At 36.8% G+C, this 13,219-nt stretch overlaps 1 protein-coding gene across 1 annotated transcript; it reads right to left on the bottom strand.

Moving 5' to 3' along the window:
• Positions 1 to 2,813: 2,813 nt before the first annotated feature.
• LOC132034053 (NAD kinase 2, chloroplastic-like) lies at positions 2,814 to 13,190 on the bottom strand. Its single transcript, XM_059424273.1, has 9 exons — positions 12,688 to 13,190; positions 9,574 to 11,355; positions 8,631 to 8,752; positions 8,369 to 8,510; positions 8,194 to 8,279; positions 8,000 to 8,138; positions 7,741 to 7,815; positions 5,949 to 6,050; positions 2,814 to 3,394 (listed from the first exon to the last, which is right to left on the bottom strand). Exons 1-9 carry the CDS (start codon positions 12,922 to 12,924, stop codon positions 3,191 to 3,193), a joined length of 2,889 nt encoding a protein of 962 aa, XP_059280256.1. The 5' UTR covers positions 12,925 to 13,190; the 3' UTR covers positions 2,814 to 3,190.
• Between the last annotated feature and the right edge of the window lie 29 nt (positions 13,191 to 13,219).

Below are 13,219 nucleotides of genomic sequence, written 5' to 3'. Positions count from 1 at the left end.
TGTGTAAATGTGGGAAAGAATAGCTCAAGTAGCTTAATTCAGAGTGCCTTTATGGCCTAGTCTCTCATTCCAATCCAGGCAACGGTTGAGTGTTGCGACAAATATAGTATCAGTGTAGTGGTAAAAATTAAATTCACATGAACTTTCAAAAGAAGAACGTGTTAATGATTCTAAGACTCCATATAATGAATGATTCAAACTTATTAAGAGTATTTATTTAATGAAAACAAACTGGACCTTCATTCATTCAGGCCAGATTTTCCACAAATGATGCAAAAGTTTCCTCTAAGCGAGTGGTTCAATTCAATGGGACCATGGTCCAAATATACTTAAGCATTATTGAAGGTGTTTAAATTGTTCTTTAGTTCCTGTCCAAGTTTTGGTGTTTTAACAAACGCATAAAGACATGTTGAGTATATTTTAGTGGGACTTTACTAAAAGAATACCACCGCAAAAACTCTTCCAACAAGAAAAAACATCAATAGGAAGAAGAGTTTTAAAAAAATGAGGCTGTGGAGAAAGGTATCCCGATTGCTTAAAGATCAAAAAAGCGTATGGATTGCTAGGTTATCGCAACGAACAGCTGACTGAATCCGGACATCAAGGCTGATTTCATCAACGCCACGAGCCACGATGAATTCTCCATGAACATGAAGAAGGTCGATCGCGTTTTGACATGGCTACGTTTGCCATCGACCAATCTCAAGCCCCTCATGCGGTCCATCTCCAGTCGAATAAAGAAAACGGGGAGTTGGGTTGTTGCAACTGAAGTTTTAATTCTAACGCATGGCCTTTACACCACCAGGCTCCCCTGTCTTGAGAGAATTGGGAGGTTGCCATTTGATCTCTCCAATTTATAAGACGGGCATTCAAGAAAATCCGAAATGCAGGGAATTAACGCGTTCGTTCACGCTTATTTCACGTTTCTTGATCACAAATCGATCCTCCTTTACATAAAATCGCGTTTAAAGAGAAGAATGGTGAATTTGAACAACAATCATGATATAGAAGAAAAAGAGAATCACTTAATGATTCAAGATCTTGTTCATGTCCAAAAATTGCAGACTTTGCTTGATATGTTGCTTGAGATTAGGCCATTATCGGATTCTGCTATCGTTCTCGAAGCCATGGATTGCGTTATGACAGAAATTTTGGACGTTGACAGCAGCATTCGCAATGGTATTGCTCGAGGATTAATTTCTCCACTATGGCTTGACTATGAGGGTGTTTGGATCGCTTTTCAAAAATAGTTTAAAAGTTAAAAGCTAAGGGGTCGTTTGATTGTAAACAAGTTATCCCGGGATAAGTTATTTCACCCTCTTACAGGGATAAAATAACATTACAATCCGGGAATAACTAATCCCGGAATTAGTTATACCGCGATTTTATCCCAACCAAACGTGGTATAAAGTCATCTCAAATATAATTCCTAGATTATTTATCCTTATCACTCGTACCAAACGAGCCCTAAAAGTCTTAAGTTGGAATACCCAACTTTTGACTTTTAGCTTATTTTTGTGCTATTTTTTTAAGAGCTTAAAAACACTTGTTATCTTTCCCGAACACCACTAAAAATAAAAGAAAGAGCTTAAAAGCCAAAAAATAATTAAAATAAGCCAATCCAAAGATTCTCTATATCCAAGTTTAGTTGAGATTGCCCTAGTAGTACAACAAGATCAGCGTAGTCACCAGCAGAATTTTTCATTTCATAGACCTCAAAGGAAATTAAAGAAGAAAAGCCAAGCAAGAAATTAGTGGAACATTCGCTTTTACTAATTTAGGACTTTCCTTATACATTTGTATTAGGCCTTTGATTATTCATGAAATCATCATTCATCAGGTGTGCAGCAGCTGAAATGGCACCTTCTTGACCCAGAGAAATATAATAAAAAGAAACCCCATTGTTTCTTATTTCGTGAAACTTAGACGATCTTGGAAAATGTTTATATAAGGCTGAATACAACGCAGCCCCCTAAACTTGTCCGAATTTTTCATTTAGACACTTAAACTTAATTTTGTTTCTATTGAACACCTGAACTTAACCAAATTGTTTCTATATAAACAAGATTAAGTTTAGACGTTCAATAGAAAAAAAAATAAATTCAAGTGTCTAAATGAAAAATTCGACAAGTTTAGGGGCTGCATAGTGAAGAGTGAAACATTGTATGTAAAAAGTGTTCGATGGAAGTCAATGTCTCGAGAAGATGATCTATACCAGAAGTGTCATTCGCAAAGGATGCTGCAACTTGCAAGCAGGTGGTCCGTTGGGTAAACCAGAAATTCAGAATATAAAAGTCATTTTCTTAAATCACTTGGAAAGTCAAATGAACCACCAAGCTAACTAGAAGAAATCAGAAGTCTTAACCGTTGCACATGATCTCGATTTCGTTTGACAAGTGAAATGAAGGTCAACCCCAATGAAACAAGTAAAGTCAGAATTAACTTAGAAATCAAAAGTCCACTCATAAACTTGATAATGTCATTTATGGAGGACAACCTCAACCAGAAAACAGTCGCAGAATGTCTAGGAATAAATTAAAGTACCATCAAGGTGTTTGATACTTTTGGATTTGCTAAAGGCGTAATAAGGTATTGCCCTCAGAGATTTTATGGTTGTGAAGGGTGAAGTATTTTCTCTGTATATGTTCATATAGTCATCATTGGTCTTGTTGAATTTTTATACGTCGAAGCAATTAGACGTCCCTTCAAGGACATGCATTTAAAATTTAAAAAAAATTTAAAAAAAACAAGCAGGTGAAAGTCCCCTTGCCCCATTCTCACTTCACGAAATCAACATTTCCATTGAACAAGCAGGAGCCTCCAGAAGAAGTATGATGTAATAGATAATTCTTTATGAGAAATTTAATGATGCCGCAAGGCATTGTCTGCAAAATGTATAATAGGTGATCAAGGCTTAATAACAGGAGGTTGACACACTGTTGTCAAATAATACAGGGAACAGTTCAACACACTTTTGATGTTTGCTCTTAACAGAACATAACCTTCTGGAGCTTGGGGGGATGGGCATGATACTAGGTAAAAGAGGAAGGAGTAGTATGATATCCATAAACAATGAGTATGGGGGAAATTAATTTTCTACTTTGTAAAGTGGATCTTCTGTAATTCAGTTGTTCTAATATGACTCTACAAAATTTTACATAAATGTGAGAAAGAATAGTTCAGGTAGGCTTCAGAGTGCTTTCTGGTCTAGTCTCTCGTTCCAATTCAGGCAACGGATCAAGCTACCAAACCAATCACCCGTTTGGTCAGACTTATTGACTGTAGGAAGCGGATGCTCACTCATACATATTCGGATAGAATCTCCTCTAGACAGTTGTTGCCGTCTCTTCCCATCGAAGGAGACCCATGCATTGCTCCGTGCATCCTCTGGAATCTGTTTATACACAAATAGCTAAGCTTCTAACCAAATAGTATGAAATAATATCCACAAAAGATCAAAAAGTTCAGAAAGGAGCAGTTTTGCCATGGCTTCCTCCTAGACACATCTCACCGAAATCACGGACATTTCGTGGTGTGACATCAATAGATGCATTGATCAAGGTGCCAATCGATAGTTGTATACAGGCTTTTGCACCAAACCGTACTCAATCGGACAAAACTTAAAGCATCCTAAGAAGCCTAAAGTAATTAAGGAATCACGTCAATCTCCTTCTAAGAATATTGACTCCATATTCTAAGATGGCCAATAAAAATCAAGCACAGCTTCAGAAGCATTTAAAGAAATAAAGAGCCGAGGTTGTAGCTTCTGTTTGTATTTTTACAGTCTCAAAGTATTAGTAGTTGCATAAGGTGCTTCAGATATGTGAACTGAAGGCAGTGTTTCCACAACAAAAAATGCATAAAAAGACAACACCGATGGGGCTTTAAGTGAAAACTGGAAGTGAAGCACACACTTCCTCAAAGTGAAGCGCTCAATTCAGGAAGTGATGGAAAAGGCCAGGAAAGATAAAAGTAAAAAAAAAGCGCTCAATTAACGAATTAGTTAAAATATCTAGCACAAACAAATTACAACATAAAGCATCATATTGCAATTGAAATTACTAATTTCAACATCCAGTATACACTATTGACTATAATAATCAATCAACTCAAATTGAACATCAGTGAAATGTAATTTCAACAACAATAAAACTTACTTCTATCATAAAATTGATTTTCAACTTCTGATTCTGATTAATCAAACATAAGAATGAATTAACTAGCAACATTCAATTTCATATTTAGTTGCTTTAGTAACTGCCACGGGAGTAGAAGAGAAATCAAAGAGAAGTCAAGATCAGAAGCAGCAGAAGAAAAGGACACATTCTAGAAGAAAAAAATCATTGATGTTGTGAGAGAATATCCCGTGGTACAAGTAGAGAACCTATACAAGAATATGGTTCTCTACAAAAGACATCGAGTGGCATGTAGAAGACCAGTCCTCATTTGTAATAAAGTATATTCTATCCCTTCAAAACTCTTCTATTTCTCTCTCCAAACTACTTACATAAGCGCCAATTATGCTACATTTGCCTCTTCTTTTCATCATTGTGGAAGTCTAGCTGAACATTAATAGCGGCATTATCGTGGCAGACTTTTCTCACTGTATGCCGAACAAATTCTGCATTATCTCCCATGATCCACCTTAACTGGCTAATAGGTGGTCCAACATTTAAACTTGTAACACCACCAAAATATGCAATACTCTTTCTCAAATTTCAGCTGTAAGAATAGCCCCTTATAGCTACTTGCCAAGTGAATGAGCAAAAGTTCATCTGAGTCTTAAAATCTAATAGTTAAGAATATGGAAATGCACTTCCCTCTCTCCTAAAATTAGAGGTAGAAGGATTCTATCAACAAGCACCATTCTTTTTTTCTTTCCATCTCAGCGTATCTTGGTCCATTTGTGAGATGTCCATTTATATAATAAAGTGATGAGGTTTTGGAATTCATCCATCCCAGTTCTGTAGGATTCTTCTGAACCTCAAGCCCCAAAAGAGTTTCTCCATCGTGTATATATGTACTTGAGCAACTGTCTTTTTTTTCTCAGGTATCGGTATACCAAATACAGTTGGGAAAGCATTACTCAGAATGTCATCACCACATTATTATGCTTTCAATAAGAGACTTAGTGTCTACATCCAACATTGATTTCAAAAACAGACTGTGCCATCATAACAAACTCTTCCCTTCACTTTCATCTTCCTCATTTTTCACCTTCATCTAGCTCGCTCTCTCCCTCGCTCGTCTTGCATTCCCCAACTCATTCATTAATATCCAACATTGACTACCCTTAGAGACTAACTTATTCCATTGTCTAAGATACTTTTTCAAATTAAATAAAATAAGTGCCAAAAAAGTAATAACACACACTAGAAGTTAAGAGTAATTTATTCCATAACTGTTTTGATAAGGAAAAAAAAAAAGTTACGCCATCCTTAAAATAAGTTGACATTTATTTCATAGACACCCTTGCCAATAGAGTTAAAATAAGGTAAAATTGTTTTTAACAACTGATCAATCTGTTTTTTGCTCTGAATGGGTCCATCCCTCTACTCTTTTTCGCTTAAATACCCCACTTGGCAGTCAAGATTCAAACTCATGACAAGGCTAGCATACATTCCACGTTTTACTACCTTAATCATTGAACCAAAAGCCTGGGGGCATAGTTCAAGACATTCTCCTAAAGCATACAACTCTAGGATCCTGAGTTAAGAGATCACTAATAGCCAAGATACAACAATGCTCCTATTATTCTTCTCAAATATTCTTTCTCAGTTGTGGTTCTTTTCTTCCAATTCAGTTTATTCAGTACAGGGTTTATATTCAGGAAATTAGGCCCATTAAGTACCACTCACCAGAAAGTACCAACGAATATCAAGGTACTAGCACTAGCAATTAAGAGAAAACTTATTTATTACTATTTAAATATTCACTGAGAAAGTCACCTTTAATTCCAGTCTTGCAGAGTCGGGAAGAATGACAGGTCTGAATGAGAGTGAGTGTGGGCAGATTGGTGTGAAGAGCATGCAAGGAACATTTGGGTGCACCTGCATGACATAAATTTCCTTGTGATACACTATTCTAGCATCCACTTGGTCAAGACGAAACAATCAATTACAGTTGAACAGAAGGAGCACAGTTTTGAGTGATATTTCATCATCAATTAAATGAACGACAAACATACGACTTCCAAAATTTACAAATAAATCAAGAACGATGTGTGTAAAATTCAATAACAAAACCATCTTACTGCAAGATGCAATTTCAAGATTGAGTGCGTGGAATGAAACAAATCAGAAGGAAGTCTTCACAAAACTTGCTAAAACTGCTTAGCAGCACACTGAAAGCTCATTTGTTTAACATAGAGTTCTGCTAACTTACTTTCGATGCCGAAAAACAGTTCATACTTGCCGACGACCTGATTGACGTAAGTTACGGCTTTATTGCACACATCAACACTAAGAGTGACATTTTATGAAATAATTTTATGATCTCCACTTTTCTCAATCAGTACAATAAATAGGAAGTGGAAACAAGATTATGCATTTATTGCTTTATCACAAATAATAAATAGGAAGTGGAAAGGAGTAAACCACTTGACCAGTATTAGATTATGTAACACAGCTAAGAACCATAAACATCAATACCACTGAATACAGAATCATGCAAAGAAGTATTGACGTCAGTTTTTTTGGTATCAATGATAGGTTTTCAACCTTTACCCAAAAAAAGAACATCAATAGTAGGTCTTTTATGAGGAGCTCAAATGTGACTAACTTAGCAGCTTTCTCTTACATCTTCAGAGTGATCTTTTCATCTATTTTAATTTCACTGTCTCTTGACAGGAGGAGCTTCTACCCATAATGCAGTCTTCTCTTCTCCTATTTCTTCTTGAGAAGGGAAGGGGTAGTGTACTGGTTCCCTGTGGTTCTTTTTCAGTTGTTCATTATTGCCACAAAAAACTGCTCAAGCTGTTCATCACATCTGCAATTCAGGTTAAACTTATTCTTTGCTTTGGATACAACTCATTGCTTGTGGCATTTCAGGACACATGTTCAATTATTCATGTAGGTTAAAAAGTGTTGATTTGGTATTAATGATTAAGATTGAGATGTTGATTTGATATTGATGATTAAGATTGATAGCTTAATTTTAGGAATATATTGTATTGATGTAAATGCTTCTACCAATACCCATTATGGATTGTCAGGAAACTTTCTTCTTGCTAAAAATCTTCATATCTTTACTAGTTTTCTTAAGTGCGTGTTTTATAGGTCGATGCAGATTATTTTTCTCTGTTTCTATCAGTTTTTCTGACCTATTTATTTTTTTCTGGAAAGGGCCTATTCCTAACCCTTCCCATCCAAATAATATGGGTGACACTGGTTCGAGAGACTTTGTCTGTGGATGAAGTTCAACTTTCGCTATTTCTTCTTGAACAAGGGAATTGTTGGGAATAGACACATCACAGGCTCTTCTAAAGGCCTTCAAAAATTACTCTCCTTGTCCCAAAGGGGATTATGTGGTTCGGAACGGTTCAATCTTTTTTTTTCAGTTGTTCATTATTGCCACAAAAAACTGCTCAAGCTGTAAACCCTCACATCTTGCACTATTCTGCAATTCAGGTTAAACTTATTCTTTGCTTTGGATACAACTCATATATTGTTTTGTGGATAATCCATGTTCAATTATTCATGTAGGTTAAAAAGGTTCACATCTTTCAGGGATAATAGTTACCATGGAACCTCCAGCAGCCGTAGAATAAGCTGTACTTCCAGTTGGTGTGGCTATTATGACCCCATCAGCTTGCACCTGCCAAATAACATAAAATGGCGTCAGGTATCTCCATATTCTCTAGCTCCCTAATCAAGTGGATGCTTGTTGAAATATAAAAGTTGGTTAGGAAGATCTACAAAGCCTGAAATATGAAAAATGGGATTCTTTGGTTCTTCTGCAGGGACAGTGGGGTGGTTGGCACTGCTTTACAAAAATGTACCTTTGTAATGAGGCGGTCATGTTCATAACACTCAATTTTGGAGAGATATGGATTAGAACCACGATCAACTACAACTTCATTTAGGACATCGAACACCTTTCCAGGCATTGCTTTCCCATTTCTGAATATTTCACATCGCTGTACTTCCAGTTGGTGTGGCTATTAGATCCCATCAGCTTATATAAAATGGCGTCAGGTATCTTCGTAGAGTTATATAGACACCATCCAGAGTGCTGTTCCCATGAATGACTTGTCTTAGATCCTTCTTATAATCCTCGAACTTTATGGATTAATAAGAAAAAGTAAGAGGAGAGACTTCCCAAGTGAATTAAAGAATTAAATCATAACATTGTCAGTCAAGAAGCATACTGTATGGGAAGTGAGAAATCCAAGGGATCCTAGATTAAATGACACAACAGGTGGGATAGCACCTCGAAATAATTTAGACGCATGGAGTATAACTCCATCTCCTCCTAGGCAAGCAACAAAATCAACCCTTTCATGAAGATCACTGCATCAGGTACATCAGGCAAGGTCAGCATCTTTTAGTGAAGTAAAAGAAGTGAACCGAGACGAACAAACAAATACATGAATTATGCTATCTGCACAAATAGTTTACGAGTCATCCCACCTGGTATCTTGACTATAAAAGGTCTGAACAAATCCGAAGCCTGGAATTCGTGCAAATATATCATGCACCTCAGGTTCAACAAGAACATTCATTTTCTCTTGGTAATACAAGAAAGAAGCAACCTTCAAAGAATAATTAGAAAGAAAATAGAAAAGCAATTGAGTTAAAACTATGAGATAGTAAACTACTTGCTAGAGATACTTATCTAAAGTAAATGTAAAACCAAGTATTAAAGAACAATAAGGACGCAGTTTCCACTGTATCAGCATGCTGAAAAAGAAAATAGCAAATCTGCTAGAAGCATATATTTTCTGAAATATGGAACCTTCAGAGATAAGTTCCATACATGGATTACACAGCTATGTTTAACAAGCTAAAATTAAAGGTTCTCAAAATGAAACAAATGGAGGAAAATCTCCATGGCCTAAGCTAACCAAGAGTCACTTTGGCAAAATTAGGACAGAAAGTAGATGGATTCATATTACAAATGATTGACACTGACTAAATTATGGCAGCTTTTGTAATGTATTTGTATATGCTGACAGGTTGGACTAGTATGACACAGGAACATATGTGGAGCATATTCTGTTTTTCTTTTGTTGATAAAGAAAAAAAACAGGAGCAAGCAGGCCTACTTGAACACTCAATCTGGAGTTTTCAAAATATCTACATAGAGTTTAGAGAGTAGATAAGATGATTGTGTAGCACAGAAATTTCAAATGAGCCAAAATAGGTGTCTTGCTCTCAAGGAAAATCCTTTGTGGGTCTTCCTTTCATTTGTAGAAAACACAAATGTGAGCCTTACTAGAGTAAATTAGCAGCTCTATTAAGCCTACTGATAACTGTATGCATCCTCATGAAAAACAAACAGAACGAGCATATCCAGCATTAACAGAGTAGTCAAACAGAGTCCAAGATCGATTAATGATAACTGTGTACACACCTCTTTGGCTTCTTCCAAGAGTTCTTGTCCCAGCTTCTTTAAAAGTAGAACAGTCTTTGGCGTGGATTTCCATAAAAGCATCTGCTGCTGGGTGCTAGGATGAGTGAATGCCAAGGAAGATTCTGTTGCCTTTTCTCTGTTGCACAAAAACCCGTCTGTGCGAACCAAGAACATCTCTGCCTTCCTTCTGGACTGCACCCTTACCACACCAGTTGCTGACGTGCACATATTTCCTTCAATCAGCTCCATGTTAGCATCAACTGAAGGTCTGGGGGCCTCAATGTTCCTCCTTTCCGTGGCTGTGGCTGAGAACACATCACTAGTATCCAACTCGCTAGTTGCATCAATAGGACCACAGCTTTTAACGGAAGTATGTACTTCACCAGTGTTAAATCTATTCAAAATTGGAGCTGCAGAGCCATTTTGGGTCCCATACTTTTTCGTATTCGCAGAGGGATTTGAAGATCCCATTGATAAGTGCATCTTGCTAGATGACCCTTTTGGATTTCGAGACACCATAGCTCTGTCCTCTGCATAACTGTCTATGATTTCATTCCCTTTAGGTATTTCCAATCTTTTCTTTTCATGAGTGGAATATGTCACCGGTGAAACCTTCCTACTACTGAAATATGTAGACATCTCATTTCGGGAGAACAAATTAGAGGGAGGCAGTTGAGACTTAAGAGGGTTTTCATTAGTATAGGATACTACCCCACTATCAGCTGCAGGCAATGTGCCTTTCCAAGTGGATGCAACAGTATCATCAGCTACATTCTTGTTTAGGTATTTGTTTTCCTCAGCTTCAGGAATTTGTCTGAAAAGTTCCCCAGCAGAATTTATGCTGTTTGATCTTGTAGGTAGTGTCCCATTTTCATGATCAGCTGCACGAGTCATGTATTGTCTCCATCTAGAGACCATAACTGATGTCCTCCAAACTCCTTCCCTGCTGTGGATGTATATGGGTCTTTTGTATAAATTAGAGACCACTGCTGCAAACTTCTCAACCTGCTGCACTGAAGGTGTTGTGCCAACTTCAACAGGAAGTTTGAATACTTCAATATCTCCGGAGGAAATGGCTTCATCTAGCACTTTTTCATACAAGTTGTCCTTTATAGTCTCAGCTCTGAGATCTATAATAGTTTTGAACCCTCTCTCCAACAACCATCTAAGACCTTCTTCAGTTACTTGGCCACCTCTCCAAAAAGCAACCTCAGAACTTGCAGACTTTGTCTCTTCTTCTGGTGAAAAATAAACAGGATCCCAGTTAGCAAACAATGTATGGCAGGGATGATCATCTCCACGGGGAAATCCAGAATCATAACATACATTCTTGAGTCTGCACAGCTTTCTCCATACATCAATGCTCCTAGGATCATCAGGTGTTAAAAAGTTTTCAAGCGCAACATGCAAGCTCTCACAATACCTCTTCATTTCACCTCTAAAAAAAGCTAGTGGAGGAAGCTTATCATCCATTACATGCACATCAAAATCACTAAAGGAGTTGACGATCAAGGATCTCCCAGATAGGACATCCTCCCTCCCTTTGTTTAGAAGACATACCATGCATCCTAGAACAGAAACTATTTTGTCCTCCAGTAAATGTTTATCTTCTGAGGGTGCATCATATGAGATACTACATTCTCCAGTCACTGGATTGCATAGTGTGTCCATTAATGTGTTATGAAGTTGTTCAGCAGCTCGAAAGATTCTACAATAAGCCTCTATCTCAGCAATGTCCCCAGGTAGAGGGCCAATCCAGGGTAACTTTGATATACCACGGGGCTGGGGAGTACAAATTTCAGGAAAGCAGTCAGCTAACTATATGGAGTTCAAGCCACAACTATTCAAGTAGAGATTATAGTCGGAAACGATTTAGAACTTCATAATACCTCTATTATACAGGCTAGTCCCTTTTTTTGTCAATTGAGTTACTTATATCAGAAAATAAAAATATAAATTTTGACTAGAAACCATTCCGGATCAAGACTTGTAAAAAAAGAAGTCCAGAATCAAGTAAATGAACAATGATAAAACAAAAGGCAAAACTTTCAAATTAAGAACTAAATAGAAACAAAAAATAAAGGTAACGAGAACAATAACATAGTAGAAAGATTTGTGTGCAAACGTTAGTTTGCTTAAGAAATAAATCAATCAATTAAGTTGTTTTCTTGCTTCGAGTTTCAAGCAAGAAACACTTGGTTTTTATATCAGTCTATGCAAGAGACACAAAAATAGTGAAACAGGCAGTCAGATAGTCTATGGCACCTTACTGGAGCGGAAACAAAATAGCTAGAAGCGTATCTAATAGCTAGAAAGCTAAGCCTATCATTGTTGTGTTAGATCCACTATATGAACAGTGGCGGAGCCAGAATCTTCATTAAGGAGATTCAAATTTTATGGTAATAGCCTAGATCAAGATTCTGTTTCAAGTCATGGGGATTCAACCCTTGTATTTATTGTGCATTTTATTATTTTTGACTTGTAAAATACAATGTATAATAAGTAAAAAAAAAAAATTAGCAAGGGGTATCATTTGAAACCCCCTTGCTTCATTGCTCCAACCCTGTATAGGCAACCCAAGGAAAAAGAGCATTGATTGGTAACTGAATTCAATAAAGATAGGAAGAATACATAATAAAACAAAAGTCTGAACTTCTGCTTAGAACTAATCTCTTTGTTTTTTACTTCCTATTCCAGGACATATCAAGGCATAATTTACATTGCTAACTGAAACACAATCTCAAGTCTACTCAATTGAAGAATCATTGGCATATAAAGTCTTTATTGGTGCATATAAAGAAGGCATAATACATAGATAAACACCTTAACTTGGGCTCAACTGGCAACTAAACACTCCAACTTTGAGAATGGACATCTAGACACCTCAACTCGTCCCCACTGTGTCTCGTGGACACCCGACGCTGACATGACACATATATTTTGGAGGTGTTTAGATGATCATTTGTAAGTTGGAGTACATTTCAAGCAAAGATCAAACATAAGCTTAATACCATCCCTTTACAATTTAAAAAAAAACATAAACAAGAGGGCAAATATTAAAGCTTTAACTGACAGAATGACACTAATAAGTAAAAGGAGAAGAGGAAAATCAACCTGAGAATCCAAGGCAACATTAGCTGAGAAAGCATTGGAAAGCTCAGCACTGACAAGAAGCTTCAGTTTTGGCTTTTCAAGACATGTCAGCTTCCTCCACAACACGGACCCATATGAAAACCCAATTCCAAACACTGAAATATTTCCATATCTTGTTAGCTGACAATCTTGAAAATGTATTGCCCCACCAGCAACAGTCCGTCCAATACCAAACTGGCATCCACAATAGGCTGCCATACTACTATTATACTCCAATTCTTTACCAGCAGATTACTAAAATGAATGAACAATTCCCAAGATTTTAGCCTATCTCTTGAATAAACAATAGTAGTCTTATGTTCTTGCTTCTGACAATATAACCAACCCAATAACCAAGATTTTGGAGTTCGTGCCTGTGTGTATAATTCTAATTTTCAAGGAATCTGTCTCCCACAACTGCTTATTTTGACAAGTAATTTTTTTTAGAAGGTGCCTTTGTGAAATGCTTTTTTCTTTATAATAAATTATTATTAAATGTTAGCTCGCACCATTT

This window comes from Lycium ferocissimum, chromosome 10 (assembly GCF_029784015.1).
Source record: "Lycium ferocissimum isolate CSIRO_LF1 chromosome 10, AGI_CSIRO_Lferr_CH_V1, whole genome shotgun sequence".
NCBI lineage: Eukaryota > Viridiplantae > Streptophyta > Magnoliopsida > Solanales > Solanaceae > Lycium > Lycium ferocissimum.
The sequence above is the reverse complement of the archived record's forward strand: the minus strand, read 5'-3'. Positions and strand labels throughout refer to the sequence as shown.